At 44.6% G+C, this 24,745-nt stretch overlaps 1 protein-coding gene across 8 annotated transcripts in view; it reads left to right on the top strand.

Moving 5' to 3' along the window:
* The window catches only part of ASPH (aspartate beta-hydroxylase), a 508,516-nt gene that overhangs the window by 258,047 nt on the left and 225,724 nt on the right, over nt 1-24,745 (top strand). For 5 of the 8 annotated variants that reach the window (XM_029591373.1, XM_029591372.1, XM_029591367.1 and 2 more), the window contains 5 exons: nt 12,504-12,536; nt 12,767-12,808; nt 14,288-14,332; nt 14,440-14,478; nt 18,396-18,440. In XM_029591373.1, coding sequence (XP_029447233.1) covers nt 12,504-12,536; nt 12,767-12,808; nt 14,288-14,332; nt 14,440-14,478; nt 18,396-18,440 — 204 coding nt within the window. The remainder of the gene's footprint in view (nt 1-12,503; nt 12,537-12,766; nt 12,809-14,287; nt 14,333-14,439; nt 14,479-18,395; nt 18,441-24,745) is intronic. The other 3 variants (XM_029591374.1, XM_029591370.1, XM_029591369.1) reach the window with 2 other exon arrangements.

Below are 24,745 nucleotides of genomic sequence, written 5' to 3'. Positions count from 1 at the left end.
CTGATTCATTTGAAGAAAACTTCTCCTATGCAATTGAGTAATTCTAGTTATATCTGGAAAGGTCAGGGCGTTTTCTAAGATGTGCGGCAATGAAATAAGTTTTACCAATTAGCCTACCAGTTCACCCAGTTCGTATGTAGCTCATGAAGACCCTCCTGGCTCTTCCCCATTTCATCCAGACCCCATACTCAGTCATTTTTTTCACTTTTAAGATGTTTACAATCACTTACACCAGATAATGACCAGATGTTAATATACGCAAGTAAAAGACTTGTGCACGTCACTTTGGCAGATTGAAAAAGAGCAACTTACTCGTAGAAATGTTGGACCCTCCCTGGAATCCCCCAACCCACCCCTTTTTTTACACGTGTAAATTTGCTCATGGACCCTGATTTACACACGTATGTTGCGTGTTTTAAATGTACATTTGTGTATATGCTATTTTATGCACGCACAACTTTTGAAAATTCACCTTTTAGTTTCCTCTTTTAGAAGTTCAAATGTATATGCTGAAAGTGCTCACAATATATTATAAATAATAAACTCTTGAAAGAGGCTTCTTCACCCCTGTCACAATACTTCCTTTTATCAGTGTAGTAGATCCATTTTCCTCTCAGTATTAGTGGTTACATCATACCGGTTTACATCCGAACTGAGGTAGAAAATACATCGGACAGGGGATGGGACTACAAGGAACAAAGAGAAGGTTAGCCGGGAACTGGCAAACAAGAGACCAGAACTATAGATATAACCTGTTAAACAATGAAACATAACTTAACAGCTAGGTTCAAGTAATATATTGATGCAGCAAGGGGTTAAGACACAGGGGATCTAATCTGGGTAAGCCTGTTTGAAAAGCCAGGTCTTTAATTTATTTTTGAATTTGATGGTGCAAGGCTCAAGTCGGAGGTTTGTGGGTAGTGAGTTCCAGCTGGTGGGACTGGCAATGGAGAAGGCTCGGTCCCTCGTGGAGGTGAGATGTACCTTCTTGAGGGATGGGATATGGAGAGTTCCTAAGTTGGTTGCTCTGGTGGGACGGTCTGAGAGTGTGAGATGGAACGGCTCATCAAGCGAGTTGGAGTTGTGTCTATAGATGGATTTGTGAATAATAGTAAGGGTTTTGTAGAGGATATGCGAAGGGATCAGGAGCTAATGCAGGTCTTTGAGGATAGGGGTAATGTGGTCATATTTACGGGCATTTATGATAATTCTCGCGACTGCATTCTGGAGCATTTGAAGCGGTTTTATGGTGGAGTAGGGGAGGCCTAGGAGTAGGGAGTTGCAGTAGTCTCTTGGATGTGAGGGTGGCTTGAATGATGGTGTGGAAATCATGGGTATGGAGAAAAAAATTTTAGTTTTTTCAGGGCATTAAGTTTATAGAAACCTTCCTTGAGGATAGAGTTGATATATTTTTTCAGGTTCAATTGCTGGTCAATCAGGACCAAGGTCTCGTACGAAGAGCTGAGAGGAGATGGAGCTATATGCCGGGTCACTTGCAAGGGAAGGTTTGGTGGATATGATGTTGGGAGATGAAGAGCAGTTTAGTTTTAGATGTGTTTAGGGGGAGGTGGAGATTTGTGATTAGGGTGTTGATGGAAATGAGACATTTCTCCCAGAGTTTTAGAGAATTGGAGATGTGAATTGGAATGATGATTTGGATGTCATCGGCATATAGGTAGAATTTGAGGCCAAGGTCGGATAGGAGCTGGCAGGGGGGGTAAATATTGAATAGGGTGGATGAGAGGGAGGAACCTTGTGGAACTCCTTGGGAGAGGGAGTAATGAGTAGATTCGGCATTGCCTATTTTGACAGAGAATTGTCTATTGGACACATGTGATTTAAACCAAAGGAGGGCTGAGCCTGAGATGCCTATTTCAGATAGGCAGGAGATGAGGTGGTTGTGGCTTATTGTGTCAAACGCCGAGGAGATGTCAAGTAGGGCGAAAAAGTAGCAGTGACCTTGGTCCATGCCTCTGATGAGGTGGTCGGAGAGGGTGAGTAGGAGAATTTCAGTGTTAAAGTGCTTGCGAAAACCGAATTGTGAAGGGTGTAGGATATTGTTACTTTCAAGGTAATCCATGAGTTGGGAATTGACTACCTTTTCCATGATTTTGGCAATAAAAGGGAGGTTTGAGATGGGATGAAAATTAGTTGGGTCATTGGGGTCTAGCGAGGGTTTTTTGAGCAGGGGTTTGACACCTGTATGTTTGAGGGTGTCTGGGACTGTGCCAGAGGAGAGGAAGCAATTGATGATGTCAGCTAGGGGTTTGGTGATAGTGTTAGGAATGGTTAGGAGTGCTTTGGTGGGTATGGTGTCTATGGGGTGGGATGCAGGTTTAATCTTTTTAAGAATGGATTCAATTTCCTTGGAAGAGGTAAGGTCAAGGGAGTAAAGGATTGCAGGGTGGTTAAGCTTGGACCAGGAGAAGTGGGGGGTGGGGTGAAAGTGAATCTGAGGAGGATGTTTGCTATTTTTTTATGGAAGTAGAGTGCTAGTTCTTCACATTTGTTACTAGCTTCGTTGTCAGGAATGGGAGACATGGAGGACTTAGTGAGATCCGCAACGTAGGAGAAAAGGGCTTTGGGGTTGTACTTGAATTCATGTATTTTAGATGCATAAAAGTCACGTTTGGACTTAAGTGTGGAGAGTCTGTAGGGATGGGGCATATACAGCGGGTAGGGTTTCGATGAGGGAATGGTCTGACCAGGGAACAGTGGTGCATGAGGGTGTGTTAGGTGAATGGATGCAGGAATTAGTGAAAATAAGGTCTAGGGTGTGCCCGGCTTTATGGGTAGGGGAAGAGATGAGTTGTTTAAAGCTAATGGCGTGGAGTGAGTTAAGAAAGGTTTCAAGGGACGAGGTGAGGGGGGAGGAGTCTACATGGAGATTGAAGACTCCTAGTAAATTGGCTGGGATTTCGATATTGATGTTGTCAGAAATGAATTCAATCAGGGGAGAAGGGTTGAGGTCTAGGAGGCCAGGGAGGGTATAGACAAGGCAGATTTGGAGTTCAGGGGATTTGAACAGGCCAATTTCAAATTTGGGAGAGGTATCAATGTTCACAAGTTTGAGTTTTAGATGCTTTTTAACTGCTAAAAGGAGGCCTCCACCTCTTTTCTTAGGTCTACGGATGGTGAACATATCATGGGAGAGCGTAGGGAGCTGATTAAGGAGGACAATGTCGAAATCCTTAAGCCAAGTTTCAGTGACTGTGCAAATTTCAGGTTTGCAATCAAGTAGTAGATAGTTAAGGATTGGGGTTTTTTTAGAGAGACATTGTGCATTGAAAATAACTATGGATAGGGTTGTAAGTCCTAGTAGCTGTGTCAGGGGGGAGATGAGGATGGGGAGAAGTGATTTGCGATGGGTGGGTTGGTGTGAGGGAGGAAAGGGGGTCTGTGGGAAGGGTACTGAATGCAGGGGATTGGGTAGGTTGTCATGATAAGAAGCTGGAGAGGGAGGAAATATAGTAGATACAGTAGTAAAATAGGGGTACAATTAACACTAGTGTTAAGGTAAATTACAATTAACAGAAGTGGTGCAACAATAGTGATGAGACAATAGTGGTACAAATAGCAATGGATAGCTGGATTAGCTTAGGGGTGGCGATTGCTGTAATGGTATAGAGGTAAACGATAGTGGTGCTGTATTTCAATGAGGGTAAATCTGCAAGGTACAGCGAGTTAAAGTAACTCGCTGTACCTTGATTGGAGTGGCTCCCCGAGGTGCTAGGTTCCTTTGTGGGCCATCCCTCTGGTCGAGCCGGGGGGTTGTTGCAGCCTGCTGGTTCCATGACTGTTGCAGCCTGCTGGTTCCAGAGGCCTTGATAGCCAGGGGACTGGATCCCCGAAGTCTCCCTCCTGCCTGCCACTGGCTTTTTTCAGGAAAGTACCCCTTTTGTTTTTTTTTATGGGCAATTAAGTTTATTTAAAACAAAAAAACAAAGTAAGGGGGAAAGAGACAGGCAATTCAGTCTCTGTTCAGAGTGGGGCGGTTGGCTAACTGGGCTGCTGGGATCGGTAGGAGGGTGAGTTATGTGGGCGCCACATTTTTCTTGTTTTCCCCGATGGGGAAATTTGCTTTGGTGCATGGCAAGCCAGTTGGAGAGTCTCATTGGCCTGCCAAAGTTTTTCCATGTGGTGCTTCTGTCTGACTGGAGTTTCCTGGTGAGGAAACTCACTCCAAGATGAGATTTGGGCACTGTTCTCTCAAACTAGCTTGATGGACACTCTACCTGGGCAACAACAAGCTAGTTTGAAAGAACAGTGCCCAAATCTCATCTTGGAGTGAGTTTCCTCACTCCGAAGGACATCAAATCTTCACAAGAGACCACTGTTCTGTTCGTACGTCTCACGTTGAATGTGAAAGTGGCCCCCAACCCCCTACACTAATACCTAATCCCCACCTCGAGTTACTAGGTGAGCCTCTCATAGGGAATACAAATACCTGTTCCTAGGGAAGAGAACACAATAGCAGGCCGCTCTCTCTCTCTCTCTCCTCTCTCTCTCTCTCTCTCTCTCTCTCTCTCTCTCTCTCTCTCTCTCTCTCTCTCTCTCTCTCTCTCTCTCTCTCTCTCTCTCTCTCTCTCCTGTTAGCATGTAAAATTCTAGCATAAATCTCTGCATGCAAATGGTATACCTTGTACAGTTCTGAAAGTTGGGCTTATAATAATCAAACTGGGTTAGTGCCTATGTTTGTTGCCAATACAGTCAGTGACATAAAAACTGCCATAGAAAAATAATTAGGACTGTCAGTGAAAACAATCACTGAAGGGAATTCTTTGTGACAACCTTGTTAAGTTTGGTTGATGACATCGCAAGGTTTTACCACGGGACAATTCAAATGAAAGGCCACATTTAGCTGCTGCTGTCATGGGAGGGTTGAAGGGTGGGGAGGGCTCCCCTACAGTGATTGGTTGTTTTCAATGACAGTATTGATTATCTTCCAAAGCCATTTTTTGCATTGCCAACAGTGTTTCTTCACATACAGGGTCCATCGGATGACTTGCATTCGCACTGCGGATCTGCTGCAAAACTTGTACTTTTCCGGATCCCATATTGAATCTTTTTCATCTTAAATAAGTTAGGGGGCTTCACCCAGTCACTCAAGCTGAGAGTAGCCTTTGAGAAGGCAGATTATCATACAGTGTTTTCCATGCAAGGGGTTTCCCCCTGAGGAAGCCGTTTCGGCGAAACAAGTGCTTTGTTGGGGATTTTTACATCAGACTCAGGGTGGCCCATGGAAAAGTAGCCTGCCTCCAATGCACTGGTTTTGGAGGTGGGCTACTTTTCCATGGACCACCCTGTAAAATGATCTATAAGTTTGTACTAAATGTTTCAAGTGGATTCAATGTTGTAGACAAACTTTGATGTTTAATGTGTGAACATTAAAACCTATATGTTCTTTTGTATCGCTTAATAATTTCATATGTGACAGCTATGAAGGTATGGATGGGTGTGGTTATGAATGAATGAGTGCATTATTATACATTACAATGTGATTTATAACTGTGTAGAAAGACTGGCTTTCCTAGTGTGTAGACAGATGAACTCGGGACCAGTGGGTTATGCTCCCCTGCCAGCAGATGAAAACAGAGCAAGCTGACGTCACAGTATATATACTCCTGCAGTGACCCCAGCCTGCTAGTATTCTCCGTCTCCAGCAGATGGTGGACTTGCATCTCCCTATGGGGATTCCTTTGTGTTTTTTTGAAGGAGAAATTTGAAATTCTGATTTAAGGAAAAGAAAGCCCACTCTCCTGTGATGATACCAAAAGGTTTCTCCCCCAGTTGAGAATTCCTGAGGTGATTTCCATGGGCCCTCAGAAGTGTGCCATGCCCTGGTAGCCGGGTTTCCCGGCGTGGGCTTAGTTGCTCATTCAGGTGAAAGGCAGCAGGTGCAGGAGGCCAAATGTAGCGGTGGCGGCAGATGCTCTCTCCCCCCGCAGCTAGAGACCGTCTCTGTACTCAGCCAGTAAGTGCTGAGCTCAGGTAAGGTTTAAAAAATAAAGTTTTACCTTTTAAGCAGAGACTTTAGAGGGATTTTAGGGCCACCTCCAGTCACTGTGCTCATTGCACCGTAACAATGTTCATTCCAGCTCCAGTTGGGATTGGGGAACTGGGCAGCCTGGTGGGTTGAGTGGCCTCGGTGGACTAGGTCCTACAGTTAAGCTTTTTCCTTGCATGCTGTGTGGTAGGCAATGTTTTTCGTGTGCTTTTGTGCGTCCTCTGCTGCCCTCTACAGGCTGTCATAGTGCTCAATTCGTCAGCTCTGAGCATGCGTTGTGTGCTTGTTTTTGGGCATGCCTTTTACATGCACAATGTTTGGACTGTTCATGCTTCGGGACTTGGCATATAAGTTCTGAATGCGCCTTGTGGCTCTTGCTTCTGTAGTGCTTGAGTTTTGTGCAAATAAAGTTTTGAACATGAGCCCTTAATATGCGCATTTATGGCCGCGATGGTGCCAATAAAGAAGAAGCCTGTATCCTATTTGTGGTGTTTATCATATTAGGGCTTCCCAGCCTGACCTGACTTCTAACCTGGGTCAGGGCTGCTCAGGGAGAGTTGTCTTCTTCGAAGTTTGCTAAGCCTGGCTCTTCCCATTCTGATGATGGGTTGGTTACAGTGTTGACTGGAGAGAAGCCAGACCTTGGCTCTCCCCTGATTGGCCCCTCTGCAGGTGAAGGTAGTTCTATGGGACCAGCTCCAGTTTCTTCTGAGCTTGGTTTGGATCTGGCTGCCTTTTCTAGGGTATAATTTTTTTCAAGGCTTACAAGCTTTACTTCAGGCGCAGTCCTCTGCTTCACCCAATCCTGTCAGGTTGGACCCTCAGGAGGTGGCTCCTCCCTCTTCCAGTCCTAGGCTTCAGGACCAGAGCTTGCCTTGGCTCCCAGTGGGTGTTCCCAACAAGAATCCAGATGGCATTGATGATGAGGTACATCCTGATTCCCTGGAAGATGGAGAAATTCCTCCAGAACTGAAACCGTATCGAACCATGTTAAGGTTCTTTCATAGGGATGAACTGCCAGCACTGATTTCCAAGGCTTTGAAACAACTGGATGTTCCTGGTTTGGATGCCATGTCAGAGACGAAGAAGAATCCCATTTTGGTTTCCTTGCGTAAAGCGTCTTGTTTTTTCCCTGTGATGGATGCCATTCAGGAATTGATCTTGAATAGGATGCTCCAGAAGAAAATTTTAAAGGGGGTCGGACATTGGAAGGCCTGTACTCCCTGGAAATCGCTGCATTTCCCAAAGTGGATGCCCTGCTCTATTCCATCTCTACACAGACAACTATCCCCGTGGAGGGAGAAGCGGCTTTGAAGGATTTACATGATAGGAGGATTGAGGCTATCCTTAAGCAAGCCTTTGAGGCAGTGGTGATGACTTTACAGATCGCTTCCTGTTGAGCCCTAATGGCATGATCTTGTCTGTTCCTCTCTCAGGAGATTGATGACTCTGGAGGGACTTCCAGAGCGGTTATGGAACCCACTGCTGCCTTTTTAGCAGATACAGACTGTGATTTGGTCTGTACATCGGCCAGAGGAGTAGCTTCGGTGATTGTAGCCAGGCATCAACTCTTGTTGTGAAATTGGCCAACTGTCGCAGCCTCCAAAGCTAATGTTACAAAAATGCCCTATAAAAGCTCGCTCCTGTTTGGTAGCGAGTTGGAGAAACTGTCCAGTAAGTGGGGCGAATCTCTGGTTCCTTGGTTGCCGGAGGATAAAAGCAGTTATAGCATCCCTTTGGCATGAGGGGTTGTTTTAGAGGTTCCAAGCGGTTTCATCCTTACAGGGGGACGACCTTTCAGAGGACTCAGCCTTTCAGTAGGTCTCTGTCCTTTCCTCCCAGATAACCCAAGAGAGGAGCGGGCTCAGGTGGCGGATCTTCCCGAGCTTTCCAATGAAGTTTTGCCAACCCACCTTCGGGAACAAGAGATGGGGGGACACCTCTCTCTCTCTCTTTTTATCAGAGGTGGGTTGAGATCACATCGGACCAATGGGTCCTGGTGGTGATACAAGAAAGAGAAGTCCATTAATTGCTATTAATCAAGCTGACTTAGGAAATGGCCTTTGCTACTATTGGCATCAGTAGCATGGGATCTTCTTAGTGTTTGGGTACTTGCCAGGTTCGTGTAGCCTGGTTTGGCCACTGTTGGAAACAGGATGCTGGGCTTGATGGACCCTTGGTCTGATCCAGTATGGTAATTTCTTATGTTCTTATAATATGCACTAGAATTTTGCAGTATTCCTCAGGACGTCTTCATGTTGTCACGTAACCACTCCCCGCAGAAGAAGCAGGCAGTGGAGTTAACGCTTCAAAGACTCCTCAGACTGAGGGCTGTGGTTCTGGTGCCCACGTCTCAAAGTATGGGGCAATGATCCATTTATTTTGTTGTGCCCAAAAAGGAGAGTTACTTTCCCCCATCCTGGATCTCAAAAGAGTCAACTGTCATTTGGAGGTGACTCATTTTTGCATGGAATCCTTGTGCTCTGTTATGGCAATGCAGTCGGGGGAATTTCTGACCTCCCTGTATCTGTCTGAGGCCTATCTTTATATTCCCATCTGTTTGGGACACCAACTTTTTCTACATTTTGTGGTGTTGGGGCACCAATATCAATTTTCATACACTGCCCTTTGATCTAGCCACCACCCCCAGATCGTTTTCCAAGGTTATTGTGGTGGTAGTGGTGGCCTTAAGAAGAGAAGGGATCCTGGTGCTACCATACTTGGATGACTGGCTGATTCGAGCCAAGTCTCAGGAAGAGAGCAGCCAAGTGACTTGCAAGGTGACCTTCTTGTTGCAGGAGCTCAGTTGTGTGGTGAACCTGGCCAAGAGCAGTCTTCAGCCATCTCAGTCGTTGTAGTATCTGGGGGTTCGGTTTGACATGGGGCAGGACAAAGTTTTCCTGCCAGAAGTTTGGATTTAGAAATTGTGGTCTCAGGGATATCAGTTAATGAACACTATACGCCCAATGGTATGGTCCTATCTACAGGTGCTCGGCTTGATGGAAGTGGTGCTACTGTCTGGTTGGAACCCGCAGTCTCAGGACTGTTCAGTTCGGCTCCACTTGCTGCTGGAAATCAACTCTTGCCTCCAATTGTGGTTGCAGGAGGTTCATCTGAGAAAGGGAGTTTCCTTGTCCTCCCCGACCTGGTTGATGCTCATTCAACTGCAAATAAGGGACAGCTAGTTTCAATTATAACACTAACAATTAACTAGCTGTAAATTTAGAATATAATGTTGTTAGGATTTGTCATGAAAATTTTGGCCTCTCATGTTGCAAGAAAAGACAACGTAAGAGTGGTCTTTCTCAGCAGGGAGAGTCTGGATCCAGGAGAATGGGTGTTGTCAGCTGAGGTGTGTCATCTGATTGTGGATTGCTGGGGACTTCTATTCCTAGATCTGTTGGCGACTTCTTGCAATGCGAACGTTGCACAATTCTACAGTCACAGGAGAGATCTGTGGTCCCTAAGCATCGATGCTCTCGTACAGGTGTGGCCAAAAACCAGATTGCCTTATGCCTTTCCTATGTGACCGTTGCTGGGCAGGATAATTTGCAAAATTGAAGGCCATAGGGAGCTAGTACTGCTGGTGATGTCGGACTGGCCCAGGCATTTGTGGAATGCGGATTTGCGGAGACTCCTGGTGGAGACCCTCCTTTCATCTTCCACTGCACATGGATCTATTACAGCAGGGTCTGGTTCTTCATGAGGCTCCAACTCTGTTCTGTCTTACAGTTTGGTCCTTGAGAGGGCTCATCTGTTGAAGTGTGGATATTCCTCCAAGGTGATTGCCACCTTACTCAGCGCTCGAAAGGTCTCCACTTCCTTAGGCTATGTATGGGTTTGGAGAGTTTTTGAGGCCTGGTATGTGGTATTCTTCCTTGTTCAATTAAGAAACCGCTCATTTTGGAGTTTTTGCAAGATGGGTTGAATAAAGGTTTGGCCCTTAATTCCTTGAAGGTGCAGGTTATGGCTCTTGCCTGTTTTAGGGGCCCGGTGAATGGTGATTCATTGTCATTCGATCCTGATGTGGTCCATTTTTTGAGGGGAGTGAAGTATCTTCGATTTCCCTTGCAGTTACCGATTCCCTTGTGGAGTCTTAACTTGGTGCTGAATTTTTTGGTGGGCCCTTTATTCTAATCACTGCGTAGCCTTTTCTTGCAGTTGTTAACATTGAAGACAGTGTTCCTGGTGGCTATATGTTCTGCACGTTGAATCTCTGAGCTGCAGGCCTTGTCTTGCCAGGAGCCGTTCCTTCTGGTGACTCCAGGGGCATTACAGCTGCGTACTCTTCCTTCTTCTTGCCGTCCTTGGATAAGGTCAGGGATGCGAAGGAGTATCGCCTCATGGGATGTCAAGAAACTTGTCGTATGGTATCTGGAGGTTTCTGAACCTTTCCAGAAGACGGATCACCTATTTGTCCTTCATGGTGGAAGTAAGCAGGGCACTACAACTTTGCGGGATACAATAGCTCACTGGATTAAGGTGGTGGTGAAGGCCACTTATGTGGATGCTGAGAAGCTGTTGCCTACTCAGGGCTCATTCCATTAGGGCTCAGGCAGTTTCATGGGTGGAGGTTCAATTATTGTCTCCCATCGATATCTGCCGAGCTGCGACGTGGTCCTCCTTGCACACTTTTTCCAGATTATATTGTCTGGATGAGCAGGCCTGGGAGGATGCAGCCTTTGCACGTGCAGTGTTGCCTGTACCTCGGGCAGCCTCCCACTCTGTTGGGGAGTATCTTTGGTACATCCCACTGGTCCAGAGTCCATCTGTCTACATGCTAGGAAATGGAGAAATAACTTATCTGATAATTTTGTTTTCCTTAGTGTAGAAAGATGGACTCAGCTTCCCGCCCTTAGCTGCCACAAGAGTGTGTCAGCAGCCCTCCTGTGGGGCTCTGGATCCCAAGGGATTGCTGGTAAGTATTCATCCAGATTGGGGTACTCAGATTCTTATGGGTTCAGTGTTATCTTGTTGGTTGAGTATAATTATGGTGCCAGTGTTTAATCAAGTTTTTAATCAAGTTTTTTGCTAGTCTGTCCACAGTTGCTTTTGAAGAGAATACAGGCAGGCTGGGGTCACTGCAGGAGTTTATATACTGTGACATCAGCTTGCTCCGTCTCCATGTGCTGGCAGGGGAGCATAACCCACTGGTCCTGAGTCCATTTGTCTACACTAAGGAAAACGAAACTATCAGGTAAGCAATTTCTCCAATATTTAGTGAGTACTGTATGTAACTGATACATGCAATCAGCTCCTTGGCATTTACGTTTGAGGTAATGTGTAAAACTGTATAAGTTATGTTACATCTTATTAAATTTGTTTGTTAGATGTGTTTTAGGTTTAAAGGTGCTCACCTATGTTATTGTTTAAATTTGATTAAAAAAAACTGGTTTTTTTATATATGAACACAATATTAGTGCTCTTCTTTTTTTTTTGTTGGAGCTATCTTTATAGTATTGCATCGAGCACTTCATGCATTATTACATTACCCTAATATGGGCATCCAGGACCTCACTCATTCGCTTCCACTCTTACATTCCCAAATATTACACAAGGCATTATCTTGGGTAAATCAAGGCCGCAGCTTTATTAACAACCTGGTGGCCCGAGCTTTAACACATAAACAATGACGTTACTGATTTCAGCATGCGAACCCCCCCAGCCATCCGCCACTCCCCCGGCAGGACAGTCAGATGATCAGCTCCAGCCACTCGGCTTGATGTTCCGGCACCCCACACCAGGTTCCGACCCCTGCCACCGGCCTGCAAGGAGTCAACCTGGGTGGACCCCCGCCACTAACCTGCAAGGAGTCTGGCCAAGGGGCCCCCGCCTCTTACCAGCAAGGAGCCATTCCCCGACAGCAGCACCAGTTGTCAACCTCCATTCTCTTACCGCTGAAATCCATCATAACATAAACCAATACATATAAACTTTGCTAGCTCGGGCCATCCGCAAAAACTCAACCCACCCCTGCTGCGACAACAAAACACCCCGAACAGCTATACGACAGTACCATGGGCGGGTGGGAGGGAAGCGAAACAAGAGGCCGGAGAGAGATAGAGCACCGCGCGGTCCCCGGTCTGAGCCGCGCGCCACTGCTCTTCCCCAACTAACACTGCCGAATTCGTTCTGGCCAATAACGGCCTGCCACGTCGCGCCCCACGCTTTCCCTGCCTCCTTTCCCTGCTTGCCACGCATGGAGCACAATTGCTCCATCCACTGACCCCCTCCCCTCGCTCCCTGTCCTCGCGCTGACCTAACGGTCGCGCTCCGCTTTACTTACCCACCCACCCACCCCCCCGCAGGGCAAGGGGGGGGAGGGGGGGGTCCGCTCCGCTCCAAGAGTGGGCCTGGTCCTACATTACCTTGTCCGACCGGACACAAGTTCCGGTCGGTCCTCCATTTTTCTTGTAGTTATATATATATATATATATATATATATATATATATATATATATATATATATATACATATTTTTTTATTTGTCCAACAGATCCTGCTACTGTCGATGAAGAGGAAGATGAAGGTTAGTGCGGTGAACAATATGCATCTATTAACAGAGACTAGGGAGTGTATAAGAGTTATGGATGTGTTCTGTCTTTCACTTTAAAAATGTCTGTTGATTAAGAATCCACATTTCCTTTAAAACAGAGGGTTTTCCCTAATTTTGATGTTTTCTTTAGACCACTAGCCTGACCAACATGTAAGTGAATGTTTCTCCTGCACAATTAATCCGAATCAATTTTATCACTGCAGCCTATGGGTCTCAGAGCATGGATGTGGAAGCTGATATCCAAGGTTTGTTTAACCTGTGCTGTGTCTTCCTGCCCTAACATTGCTCTGACACGCTCTGCAGTTTTAAAGCATGCTGCATGTATCTGTAATATATTATTAAAATGACAAGTTCCGACTCATTCTAGTCACCTGCTTCCCAGCCATTCAGTGCTTGATGCTAATCCTAGGCAGACAGCTGCAGCACAGGCACATCTGTAAAACAGAGCACAGAATATCCTTAAGATTTCACCCCAAGATCTTTTCAAGTCTTTATTGGAAGGAAAAATTTCATAATCCAGTATTTCAAGTAGAGTCTAAATCCATAATATGTTATGGCCTCTTGATATTTGCACATATTTCCAAAACCCATTCACATTCTAAAGATATGTTAACCCTGGTTTGAACACACTGCTGGATGCCGTGACTTGCTCCAAAGATGGCGCTAAGCTGGTCTTTACAAACAGGGGCTTAAAGTGCATATGCTGGGGGGAGGGGGCTGGTGTGCAAGGTGATCATCAGTCAGAGCTCTTGGGAAGGAGAGGAGTCCTGCTTTTAATTAAGAACGACCTAATGGTCGGTATAGAGCATAGTTGCTCTGGGTTCTGAAAGACGTCCATGGTCAGGGCCAGATTTAAGAGTTTTGTGCCATTGGCAGGGTTAGAGAGTGGAAGGTGGGGGAAGTCCAACCTCATCACCCCCCGAAGTGCCAGAGTGCCATAGCAGCACGTTGGGGAAGTGGACTGCTAGGGCTGACTCCTCCTTAGCACAGCTGCACTCTTCTTTGGCCTGGGTTTTTGGCGCCCTAGGCAACTGCCTACGTCTAAATGCGGGCCTGCCCATGGTCTCTGTTTCTTGGCTGGCATTCAGGCTATGGGGAAGTGAGCACGAGAGAGAAAAAAAGATTAAAATCCCGGTGGCCTGTGCATGGAGTCTCTTGGTGATCAGAAGGGTTTTTGGGTACTTGCCAGGTTTTTATGGCCTGGATTGGCCACTGTTGGAAACAGGATGCTGGGCTTGATGGACCCTTGGTCTGACCCAGTATGGCATTTTCTTATTTTCTTATTTGGATATGGAAAGTGAATGCTGAGCGGAAGTAGGTATCAGACTGACAAGATAATAAAAATGTTTGGGGATGGTAGTGATATAGATCTTGAAATTGTTAAATTCATTTTTCTCAAGATGCTTTCTTCATATCTTTATGTTTTTATAGACACTAACCCAAGCATGATCTTTGACCTGCAAGATCCAAGAGCATGTTTTGCATTATTTTTATTTTTATGGAAGGCTTAATTTTCCCAGTTTGATCCCAAGGGTTTTGTGTCCCCAGGGAGGCTGGGTGGCAGGCCATTAACTCTGTACTATTCAGCTTCTCTGTCTCATTCAGTAGACCAAGAAAGGTTGGTCTTCAGCTTATGTCTGTCTTCTTTTTCTCTCTATTTCTAAGATCAAATGTTTTGCATTAGGAGTGCTAATGTTAGCATTTTGTGTTTGTTTTTTTTTTAGCTGCAGTGCCTCTTCCTGAGCCCGTAAATGATGATGCAGACAGAGGTATGCTTTGTAGTTACTGTCTGAAGTGTTTTAAATACGTGTGTGTAGGTGGCAACTATTTGTCGAATTAATTTGTTGCTTATTTTGTTTGAAATTCTGAATTCTAGGTGGAATGACTGAAGAGGTGGGCACCAGTGAAGCACTAGGTATGTAAAAATTCACATCATTGTAAAAACATGGAACTTTTGTTATTACTGGTATACATGCTGTACATTTGGAATCCCAAATGTATTATTATATATATATTTTTATTAATAACGGGGCAGCTTGGGGGTGGGTTCCAAGGTGGTGGATAGGATTAGAAAATTGTTTTGAGTGATAAACAGAGGGTGAGGAGAGAAAAGTGATTAGTAAAGCTAATCAGTCATGGGGCTGGTTCTGCTCAGTACATTTATAAGTGATATTGTGGAGGGTTAAAAGGAAAGGTTTCTTTCGGCGGATGATGCTAAGATCTGCAAAGGGTGGGCACCATTGATTGAATAGACAGAATGAGGAGGGGTCGAATGCCTGGCAGTTAAGATTCAGTGCAAAACAAATTATGGTGTTAAGCACCAGGGGTGGAGAAAGGCAAAGGAAAGCAGTACATGATGAGGAGGTTGAAATGCTGATGTGCATCGACCAAGGGAGAAACCACTGGGTTATAGTGTCTGAAGATCTGAAGGTGGCGAAACAGTGTAACAAGGCAGTGGCCAAAGCCGGAGTGCATAGGGAGAGGCATAAGCAGCAGAAAAGGGAGATGATAATGCCACTGTATAGATCATTGGTGAGGCCTCACCTACACTGTTCAATTCTGGAGGCCATATCTCAGAAAGGATAGAGATAGGCTAGAGGTAGGCCATATAGGGGAAGCCAAAATGGTGTGGAGTCTGCATCAAAAGCCACATAAACCTGAAGACCTAGATATGTATATCTTAGAGGAGAAGAGAGACAGGGGGGATATGATAGAGAAATTTAAATGCCTAAAAGGTATTAATGCACAAGAAGTAAACCACCTTCAGTGGAAAGGAAATTGTAGAATTAGGGGTTATGGTATGAAGCTGTAAGAGGTCATGAAATGAAGCTTCAAGAAGGCAGACCCAGGAACAACATCACAAAATGTTTTTTCATGGAAATGTAATGGATGCCTGGAATGTCCTCCTGGAGGAGTTAATGGAGACAAAAGTGATAGAATGTTCAAAATTGTGGGATAAGCACATAGGATTCCTAGTGGCAAAAGGATGCTAATGAATCATTGGGGTAACCACCATGAAACAGTGATTCTCCTAGGAAAAACAGGATGATAGTCCGCACATGTGGGTGATATCATCCGATGGAGCCCGGCACGGAAAACTTGTCAAAGTTTCTAGAAGCTTTGACCAGCACACTGAGCATGCCCAGCATGCCGCTATCCATACGTCCACCCAAGGTCCCCCTTCAGTCTCTTCTTTTCTGCGGTGCAGTTGCTTTGTGGTTTGTGGAGCTCCTCCTTATCTTATTTTCCTCGACAAGAATCTGGTTTTTTTCCAGTCTTCCTGGTCTGATCCCCCTTCGTGGTTGGTTCCTCAAAGCTAGAGGGAATTTCAAAGTATTGCATAGTTTTTGACTTCATATTTGGAATCAGCACCTTTCATTTGGATAAAATCAACAAAAATAATTAGGTCAGCAGAAATATTTTTTTCAAATATTAGACCAGTGTAATGAACATTGTCAGAATAAAGAGAGAAGCCCAGCCAGCAGGAGGGAGAAGGATCATGATGGGGAGGAAAAGGAGGCAACTTTATTATTTATTTATTTTTAAACTTGGATATCTGTTGGGAGTGAGAGGTGGGATTGGAGGCATTTTTATTTTTGATGGGTGCCTGGGGAAGGTTGTCTGACCAGATTTAGCTGACTAGTTGTGAATATTGCGCTGACTGGTTATATTCCATTCCTCCCCTCCCTCTTTTTAAACAGATAACTCTGCGCACAGCAATTTCGTGCACACAAAGGAAGCCGATCAGAAGGGGGAAATTTTAAATTAAATACACTTAGCTGTTGAAGTTAGCTGGTTAAATTTTGTTAAAATTTGATCTCATAGGGAGTCATTCATATTAAACGTTCATATCCAGATTAAGATGTCATTTTATAGCTTTAACACATAGCTATGAAACATAATTTTTATCTTGTTTGTTTTTTTTTTTTTATTTAAAAGCATTTTTACACACCTTTCTATAAACTTAGGGGCGGATTTTCAGAGCCCTGCTCGCCTAAATCCGCCCAAAACCGGGCGGATTTAGGCGAGCAGGGCCCTGCGCGCCGGTGAGCCTATTTTACATAGGCCTACCGGCGCGCGCAGAGCCCCGGGACTCGCGTAAGTCCCGGGGTTCTCCGAGGGGGCGTGTCGGGGGCGTGTCGGGAGCAGGCCCGGTCGTCGCAGCGTTTAGGGGGCGTGTCGGCAGCGTTTTGGGGGCGGGTACGGGGGCGTGGCTACGGCCCGGGGCGGTCCGGGGGCGTGGCCGCACCCTCCGTACCCGCCCCCAGGTCGCGTCCCGGCGCGCAACAGGCCCGCTGGCGCGCGGGGATTTACTTCTCCCTCCGGGAGGCGTAAATCCCCGGAGAAAGGTAAGGGGGGGGGTGTAGACAGGCCCGGGCGGGTGGGTTAGGTAGAGGAAGGGAGGGGAAGGTGAGGGGAGGGCGTTAGAGGATTCCCTCCAAGGCCGCTCTGATTTCGGAGCGCCTTGGAGGGAACGGGGGTAGGCTGCGCGGCTTGGCGCGCGCCGGCTATACAGAATTCATAGCCTTGCGCGCGCCGATCCAGGATTTTAGTGGATACGCGCGGCTCCGCGCGTATCTACTAAAATCCAGCGTACTTTTGCTGGCGCCTGATGCGCCAGCAAAAGTACGCTTATTCGCGTTTTTTGAAAATCTACCCCTTAGTATATTAGATATAGTTTGCATAATTTCTAACTAGTAAAACAAAAAGGTATGTTTATAGTAGCCAATAAAAGACCCATTTGCACTGAAACAGAAACTTTAGTGAGGTCTCCCAATATTCAAACAGAAAACAGTTATCCTGGATATTCAGCAGGATAAACGATTAGCTGACTATCCCTGATTATTGTGCGGCTGGATAACTTTAGCCAGTGGCACCGAAGAACAAAAATTAAAAAAAAAAAAAGGCTGCCTAGAGGCCTGAATGACAGCACCCCCTCATCCCCCCACCCCACTCCAACCTATGGCAATCAGCCCTACCAGGCTGAGCGTCCCCACCCTTCCAGCCTGGATCACGGTATGCAGCGACTCGGGCCTGGCGTATTCTGTATTTCTGTGGGAGCAACACTGGATGTGCACGTAGCTTTCGCTTCCAGCATTGCTTCTGTAGAAACAGAAAGCGCTAGGCTCAGGTCGCGGTTGCTGCATAGCGTGATCTGGGCTGAAGAATGGCAAAATTAAAGGTACCAGAAAAGAGGGAGGTGTGGGGTAGGAGAGGGAGGGAGGGAAGCCCAAGGAGTATTTTTACCCAAAAGATATGCAAGCAGGCAGCAGGCTCGGGAAGGGAGGCAGCTGGTGCCAGACCACAATTTTTAAATCCTTGTAGAAGGGTTTGAGGGAGTGAAGATGGTTGGCCCAGTAGGGCCAGTTGCCATAGTTTGGCAGGAGGGGAGGGGGGCTTGTAAGCCTACGAAGTCTTTTTTTTTTTTCTTTTTTTTTGTTCTTGAATCCCACTTAGCCAGCTATATTCTTTTGAATATAAGATGAAAATTGTATTCAGCTAACTCAGTCCTCCCCTGGACCACACCCTAACATATCCCTTTTTCATTCAGCAAACTCTTAGCTGGAAAATGACTTAAGCAGCTAACTTGGAACTAGATAAACAAGGGGGGGGGGGGGGGAGGGAGTATTCAGAATTTGCCATTTCGGTAGATAATTTGTGAATAATGCCCTCAGCATGCATTGTGATTTGTAGATAAATGTGAAAAGGAAATGTGCTGCTTTGATAAATCTTACTAGTAGAAACATACTCTGTCTAGGTATTTAACATTGCATATTGCATGGGCTCTTTGGATTGATGCATCAGTAGTGAAGTATGATAATTTATTTGCAGAAGAAAAGGTTCTCCATACGGAAGGAGACACAGAAGGACCTTCAGGTATGATATTTTTTGTGGTTGCACATTTCTTAAAGAAGCACAACAGCAGATGCTGTGGTGAATTGGGATTCCTTATTGAAAAGTTTTTTCCAGCACTTTAGTTATACAGAGTTGAGGCTGGAGGATTTGTAGTACCTGGGTAGCAAGAAACCCTGTAACCTTTCCAAACTGGCACAGATTTGTTTCTTACTTCTTTTCTCCTTCGTGGTATCTTTCTAGCAGTGTCTGGATTATTTGTTTTCTTTTTACTTTCTCCTTATTGAGATTATATAGGGTAATTCCTGTTGATTACATTAATATTCTGGCTTTCATAGGGATTCAGTGTTGGAGAGTTTTAAATGTACTTCTTGAGGAGGCCTGCATGAATTGGCCAGCGAACCTGAGTCTTTATCCTGGAGCTTTTGGAACCCATTAAGACAGAATCCACATAATGTAAATAAAAGTAAATTGTAAATCACAGACTGTGACATTTGTTCATTGTAAAGTGGTTCAGAAATCTCCATGTGTATTAGTAGGTGATTCTAAATATCGTTCTCTATAAACCAACCTTTTACATATGATGGTGACATAAATTAAGCTCTGCTTAAAAAAAAGAGGTTACTGTGATCTAGGTGTAAGGAGAAGTAAAAATGTTGTTTCATTTTTCGTTTCATTTGGGTGGGGGGGTTACCCACATATTTCATTTTGTTGAATGTTTATTTTGTTTTGAAAAAAAACAAAATAGACAAAATAAAAGCAGGGCCTCCTGAGACCTCCCTGCCCTGTCACTCATTCCTCCCATCCAAAAAAATGCCGGGGCCAGGATCCTCCCTAGCCCCCACTTACCCAGTTCGGGGAGGAACCAATGATGAGGCCTAGGCCCAGTTCCCCTCGACCTCGGCAAAAGCCCTACGCAAGGCCCATACTTCGAAGGTCCCAATGCTTGGGTCTTGGCCTAGGCCTGAGCCTAGCCTGGAAGACAGGTCCTGATGACTGGCCCTAAGCCAGGGTCTAGGACCAGGTCCAGATCTGATGCCACGGCCTCAGCCCTTAGTTGAAGCCTGAGCCTGAGCCCAAGCCCAGACCCAACAATGGGGCCTTGGTCCGGAGGCTGGGTTCTGACGCTAGAGCCTGGATCCCAGGGTCAGGCCTGTTCCTCAGAGGTCCTTTTCATCTTGAACTTCAAATGATGCTGGCCATTGGGGACACGCCAGAAAAAATTAACTCCAGCGCATCCTTCTCTATGGAGGGCGCCATTGTGGTTGCCCAGCATAGGACTTGAGTCCAAACAGTGACCTATGCCAAGGCCAGGTGTTGGGATCCAGCCTCTGGGCCCGACCCAAGTGTCAGGCCTGGGCTTCTGGTGTCGGGACTGGACTTCTGGTGTTGGGACTGAGCCTGGGCTTCTGGTGTTGGGACTGGATAAGGTAAGTGAGAGTCAGAAATTTTCTGGGCCCAAGCCTTTGCTCGGGTCTCGGTCTCGGTACCAGAATCAGTTCAGGGCCTAGGCCGAGACCCCTGCATCACACTCAGGCATAGGCCCTGGCGTCTGACCTTGGCCTAGACTGAGGCGGTATTGCGCTTGGGCGTAGACAGTTGCCCCTACTTTGGGTTTTGGGGTATTTCTTTTGGGATTAGGCCTATGCCTGATGGGTGACTTTTTATTTTTTCCCCAGTTTTCAAAACAGGATGAAATTTTTAGAATTTAAATCGATCCTTTTTGAAAACCACCTGAAACAAAATAGGAAATTATGTCTCATTTCCTAGTCATTTCTCCCAAATGCCCATAACTTCCTCTGTGATATTAATAGTTAATTTGAAATCGAGTGAAATATTTTTCAGAACATAACTATATCTTTAACCCGACTTCAACTTAGAAAAGAAGGGCAAGGTGAAGAAATCTTTTTTTTAACCATTCCTAATGACCCATAAAGGTCTTTGATATCCTATCATTGAGCTTGAAATCAAGTGCATTTCTGTTGCCAAGATTTTAGTACAGAACATTTTTACTAAAAATTAACTCTATTATTTTTTCTTTTTTTAAAGAGCTGATATTCTAAATAGAGACAGGCAGAAACATTGTGGACTAAAGTAGTATTTCCCAATCTTTTCAAGCCGCAGGTACACCTATATCAACAAAATTGCTGTCTGGTACACCAGCCTCCATAGAGCAGACATTGTTGATATGGAGAGGACTCATATAGCTAAAAGAAGAGCTCTGGAAGCACTGAAAGTCCCACGAAGCTCTTTCCCATAGTCACATAGTAATGATGGCAGATAAAGACCTAATTGTCCATCCAGTCTGCCCAGCAATTTGCTTATAGTAGGAACTGCCGTGCAAGTTACCCCTATGCAAAAATGTGGCACATCTTCTTTTGTAACCTCAAGCCTATAGGGATCCAAATTGTTAAAAACATAAGAAATTGCCATGTTGGGTCACACCAAGGGTCCATCAAGCATAGCATCCTGTTTCCATGCCCTTTTGAATTCATTTACTGTCTCATCTTCACCGCCTTTTCTGAAAGAACGTAGGATTAAATGGTCATTTTTCTCAGTGAAAAAAATAAACAATAGAATGTTTCTGGGATCTGTACTTGGACTGGGGCTTTTTAATATATTTATAAATTATCTGGAAAAGGGTACGATGAATGAAGTGATCAAATTTGCAGACAATGCAAAATTATTCAGAATAGTTAAATCACAAGGGGATTGTGATAAATTGCAGGAGGACCTTGCAAGACTGGAAGATTGGGCATCCAATGGCAGATGGGGCATTCAAATGGCAGATTGGGCATATAGGGAAAATTAACCCATGCTGTGATTACACGGTTAGCATGCATATTAGGAGTTACCACCCAGGAAAAATATCTAGGCACTGAAATCATTGGCTCGGTGTGCTGCAGTAGTCAGAAAAGCAAACAATGTTAGGAATTATTAGAAAGGGAATGGTGAATAAAACGGAGAATGTCATAATGCCTTTGTGTCGCTCTGTGGTTAGACCTCACTTTGTGTATTGTATGTACTTCTGGTCGATGCATCTCAAAAAAGATATAATTGCACTGGAGAAGGTACATAGAAGGGTTTCCAAAATGATAAAGGGGATGGATCGATTCCCCTATGAGGAAAGGCTAAATAGGTTAGGGCTGTTCAGCTTGGAAAAGAGACAGCTGAAGGGGGATATGATAGAAGTCAATGAGATCATAAAAGGACTAGAACCGATAAATATGAATTGGTTATTTACTCTTTCAGATAATACAAGAACTAGGGGATACTCTTATGAAATTAGAAAGTACTACAATTAAAACAAATCGGGGAAATTTCTTTGTCATTTAGAAGTAGATTTTCAAAAAGGATGCGTGATTTTATAACATGCGCGCATGTTAAAAAATGCCTGGTCCTGCCAGGGAGCAGGAGTAAGCTTTGCTCCTGGATCAAGTTGTGCGCGCCGGCACATGATCCCCCGGCACAACGGCAAATGGCCGCTGTACCGGGCGCTTCTAGCCCCGCCCAGAAAACGCCCCCCGGCTTGCCCCTTTCAGAAAAGCCTGCGCTTATGTGCGTACTGGTCTTTTTGAAAATAGGCTCGGCGCGTGCTAGGCCCGGCCACGCACGTAAAGGCCGGATTTTATGGGCATGGCTTTCTGAAAATCCGGCCTACAATGCACAATTGAGCTCTGGAATTCCTTGCCAAAGGATATAGTTAAAGCAGTTAGAGTAGCTGTGTTTACAAAAGGTTTGGATAAGAAACTGGATGAGTAGTTCACAAATTAATAATCAAGTTGATTTTGGGAATAGCCACTGCTTTATTACCGGCTTTAGTAGCATGGGATCTATTTAATGTGTGGGTACTTGCCAGGTACTCGTAACTTAGATTGTCCACTGTTGGCAACAGGATGCTAGGCTTCTTGGACTCTTGGTCTGACCCAGTGTGGCAACCTCTTATGTTCTTAAAGGGCATTCAATGCATCCACCACCCTCTCTTTGAAGAAATATTTCCTGATATTGACTTTCATATCATGACCCCTACTTCTCTTCTTTCCTTGCATTGTGATCATGATTGCACACTCCTTGCACACGGTCATGCATTCCATTGGGTGTCTATATCTAAAGTCACTCCCCTTCTTGTTGGTTCTAGTACCAGTGGCTCCGTGAAGCCATCATTTACAATCTCTTGAAACTTAAGCTCTCTAATATGTTCTTATGTAACATTGACCCAAACATGATTGGGGTGGTAAAAGTCTCCCATTATTATATTGCCAATTTTGGTTTTCTTTCTGATTTCTGCTAGCATTCTGTATTCTCTCTCTTCATCTTGGCCAGGTGGAAAATATTATAGACCAACTGCTATACTTTTACCCATCATACATGTAATTTCTCTCCATAAAAATTCCACAGTGTATTTTGTTTCTTGCAGGGTTTTTATCCTACTTGACTCTATACCATGTAGAATAGTGTGAAAGGCCTTACAGAAGTACAGATAGGCAATAGCCAATGAAATTCCTTGATGTACTACTCTGATCATCTCTCCAGGAAACTCATTATATTTAAACAGCAACAAGGTAGATGATGGCTGATAAGTATGTTCACCTAGTTGTTTGCAAAAAACACTAAGAACAGAATTTTAAAAGCATTGTTATGTGAAAATGCCCATATATGTGAGTATGTGAACTGCACGTGAGCGACGCATATTTTAAAAGCTGGAAGTTATACGCATATATACATATGCATGAGTGGCGGAAAAAGAGCAGAGTTGGGAGTAGGTTATGGGCATTCTGGAGCAGGGCCAACTGTTACATACGTATCTCCATATTTTAAAACCGGATGCCGCAGCATGTGGTGACTTGTTAGCCGTGTAACTTTACTACTGCTCCTGATGAGCAAGTCTGCAGATATTTTATTTTGGGGCTTACACATCAGGATGAGGGGTCTGAGTCATCTAAGAGACATGCAGGATGAAGAACCAGCAGGGTCTCAATGACCTTGAGATTTACTGGGGAAACTGGTGGTCTAATTTTACTTATTTATTTTAAAACATTTGTTACCCACCCTTCCTACGTTCAGGGCAGGGTACAATAAAACATACATAATAAGTTGCACATAAATGAGACATCACAAAGTAAAATCACTGAAAGTTAAAACAAAAATAAAAATCACATAAATGAGCCAAGGGAGGCCTGGGACAATTGTCTTTTCCGGCTGATTAAGTAAGTTCATTTTTAAGGCTTTTCTGAAGAAGGATTTTTCATTGAGGTTTCTTAGTTCGTTTGAAAGGGAATTCCATAGGAGACACCTGCAGAGGAGCTTTCTCGAGTCTCTTCCAAACGGACCTCTCTAGGGGAAGGGACATCGAGAAGCAAATGGGAGGAGGATCTTAGTGATTTAATAGGTGTATGGATTTTAAGGATAGATGTGATCCAGGGGGAATGGATATTATGAACAGAAGAATGTATAATTGTAGCCAACTTGTGTTGGATTCGGTATGTGATAGTGAGCCATTGAAGAGATTCCAATACAGGGGTGATATGTTCATGGATAGGGGTTCCTGTCAGGAGCCTAGCAGCTGAGTTCTGTATAATCTATAATGTCCGAGTAGTATGGGCGGGCAAACTGATTAAAAGTGAGTTATAGTAGTCAATACTAGAAAATAAGAGATTGTAGGACAGACTGTAAATCAGTTAGGGTAAGCAGAGGTTCCAGATGCCGAAGAAGTCTTAGTTTGAGAAAGGAAGATTGAGTGAGAAATTTTACATGTTCATGCATTGACAGAGCTGGTTCAATAATGATTCCAAGATTGTGCACTTTTGGAGTAAATAGTATCGTTTTGTTATTAAATTGAAAACCGTTGGGAATATTTTAATATGGAAAACGGGATAGAATAATATTTTCCGTTTTAGAGATATTGAGTGCCAGTTTGATTTAATCAACCTTGGATAGTTGACAGACAAGTGTGAACAAAGGATTCAGTTTGTGCCCATGTCTCCTTGAGGGGAAAGAAAAACTGTATATCATCAGCGTAAAGTTTATAGTGAATCCCAAGATTAAAAAGAATACAACATAAGGGTGTTAAGTAGATGTTGAATAGGGTTGCAGAGAGAGCAGATCCTTGGAACATCAGAGTGTAAATGGAACCACAGTGAAGAATGGAATTGGGTAGTGACCTGTTGAGTTCTATTAGAAAGATAAGAAGTAAATCAGGAGAACAGCTCCAGAAATCCCAAGAGAGCATAACCTAGAAAGGAGAATTGGGTGATTGACATTGTCAATGCCGAAGAAATGTCAAGAAGACATAAAAGAAAAGTTGAACCCCGATCAAAGCCCCGTTTCAC

This window comes from Rhinatrema bivittatum, chromosome 2 (assembly GCF_901001135.1).
Source record: "Rhinatrema bivittatum chromosome 2, aRhiBiv1.1, whole genome shotgun sequence".
Taxonomy (NCBI): Eukaryota; Metazoa; Chordata; class Amphibia; order Gymnophiona; family Rhinatrematidae; genus Rhinatrema; species Rhinatrema bivittatum.
This window is presented reverse-complemented; position numbering and strand designations above follow the sequence as displayed.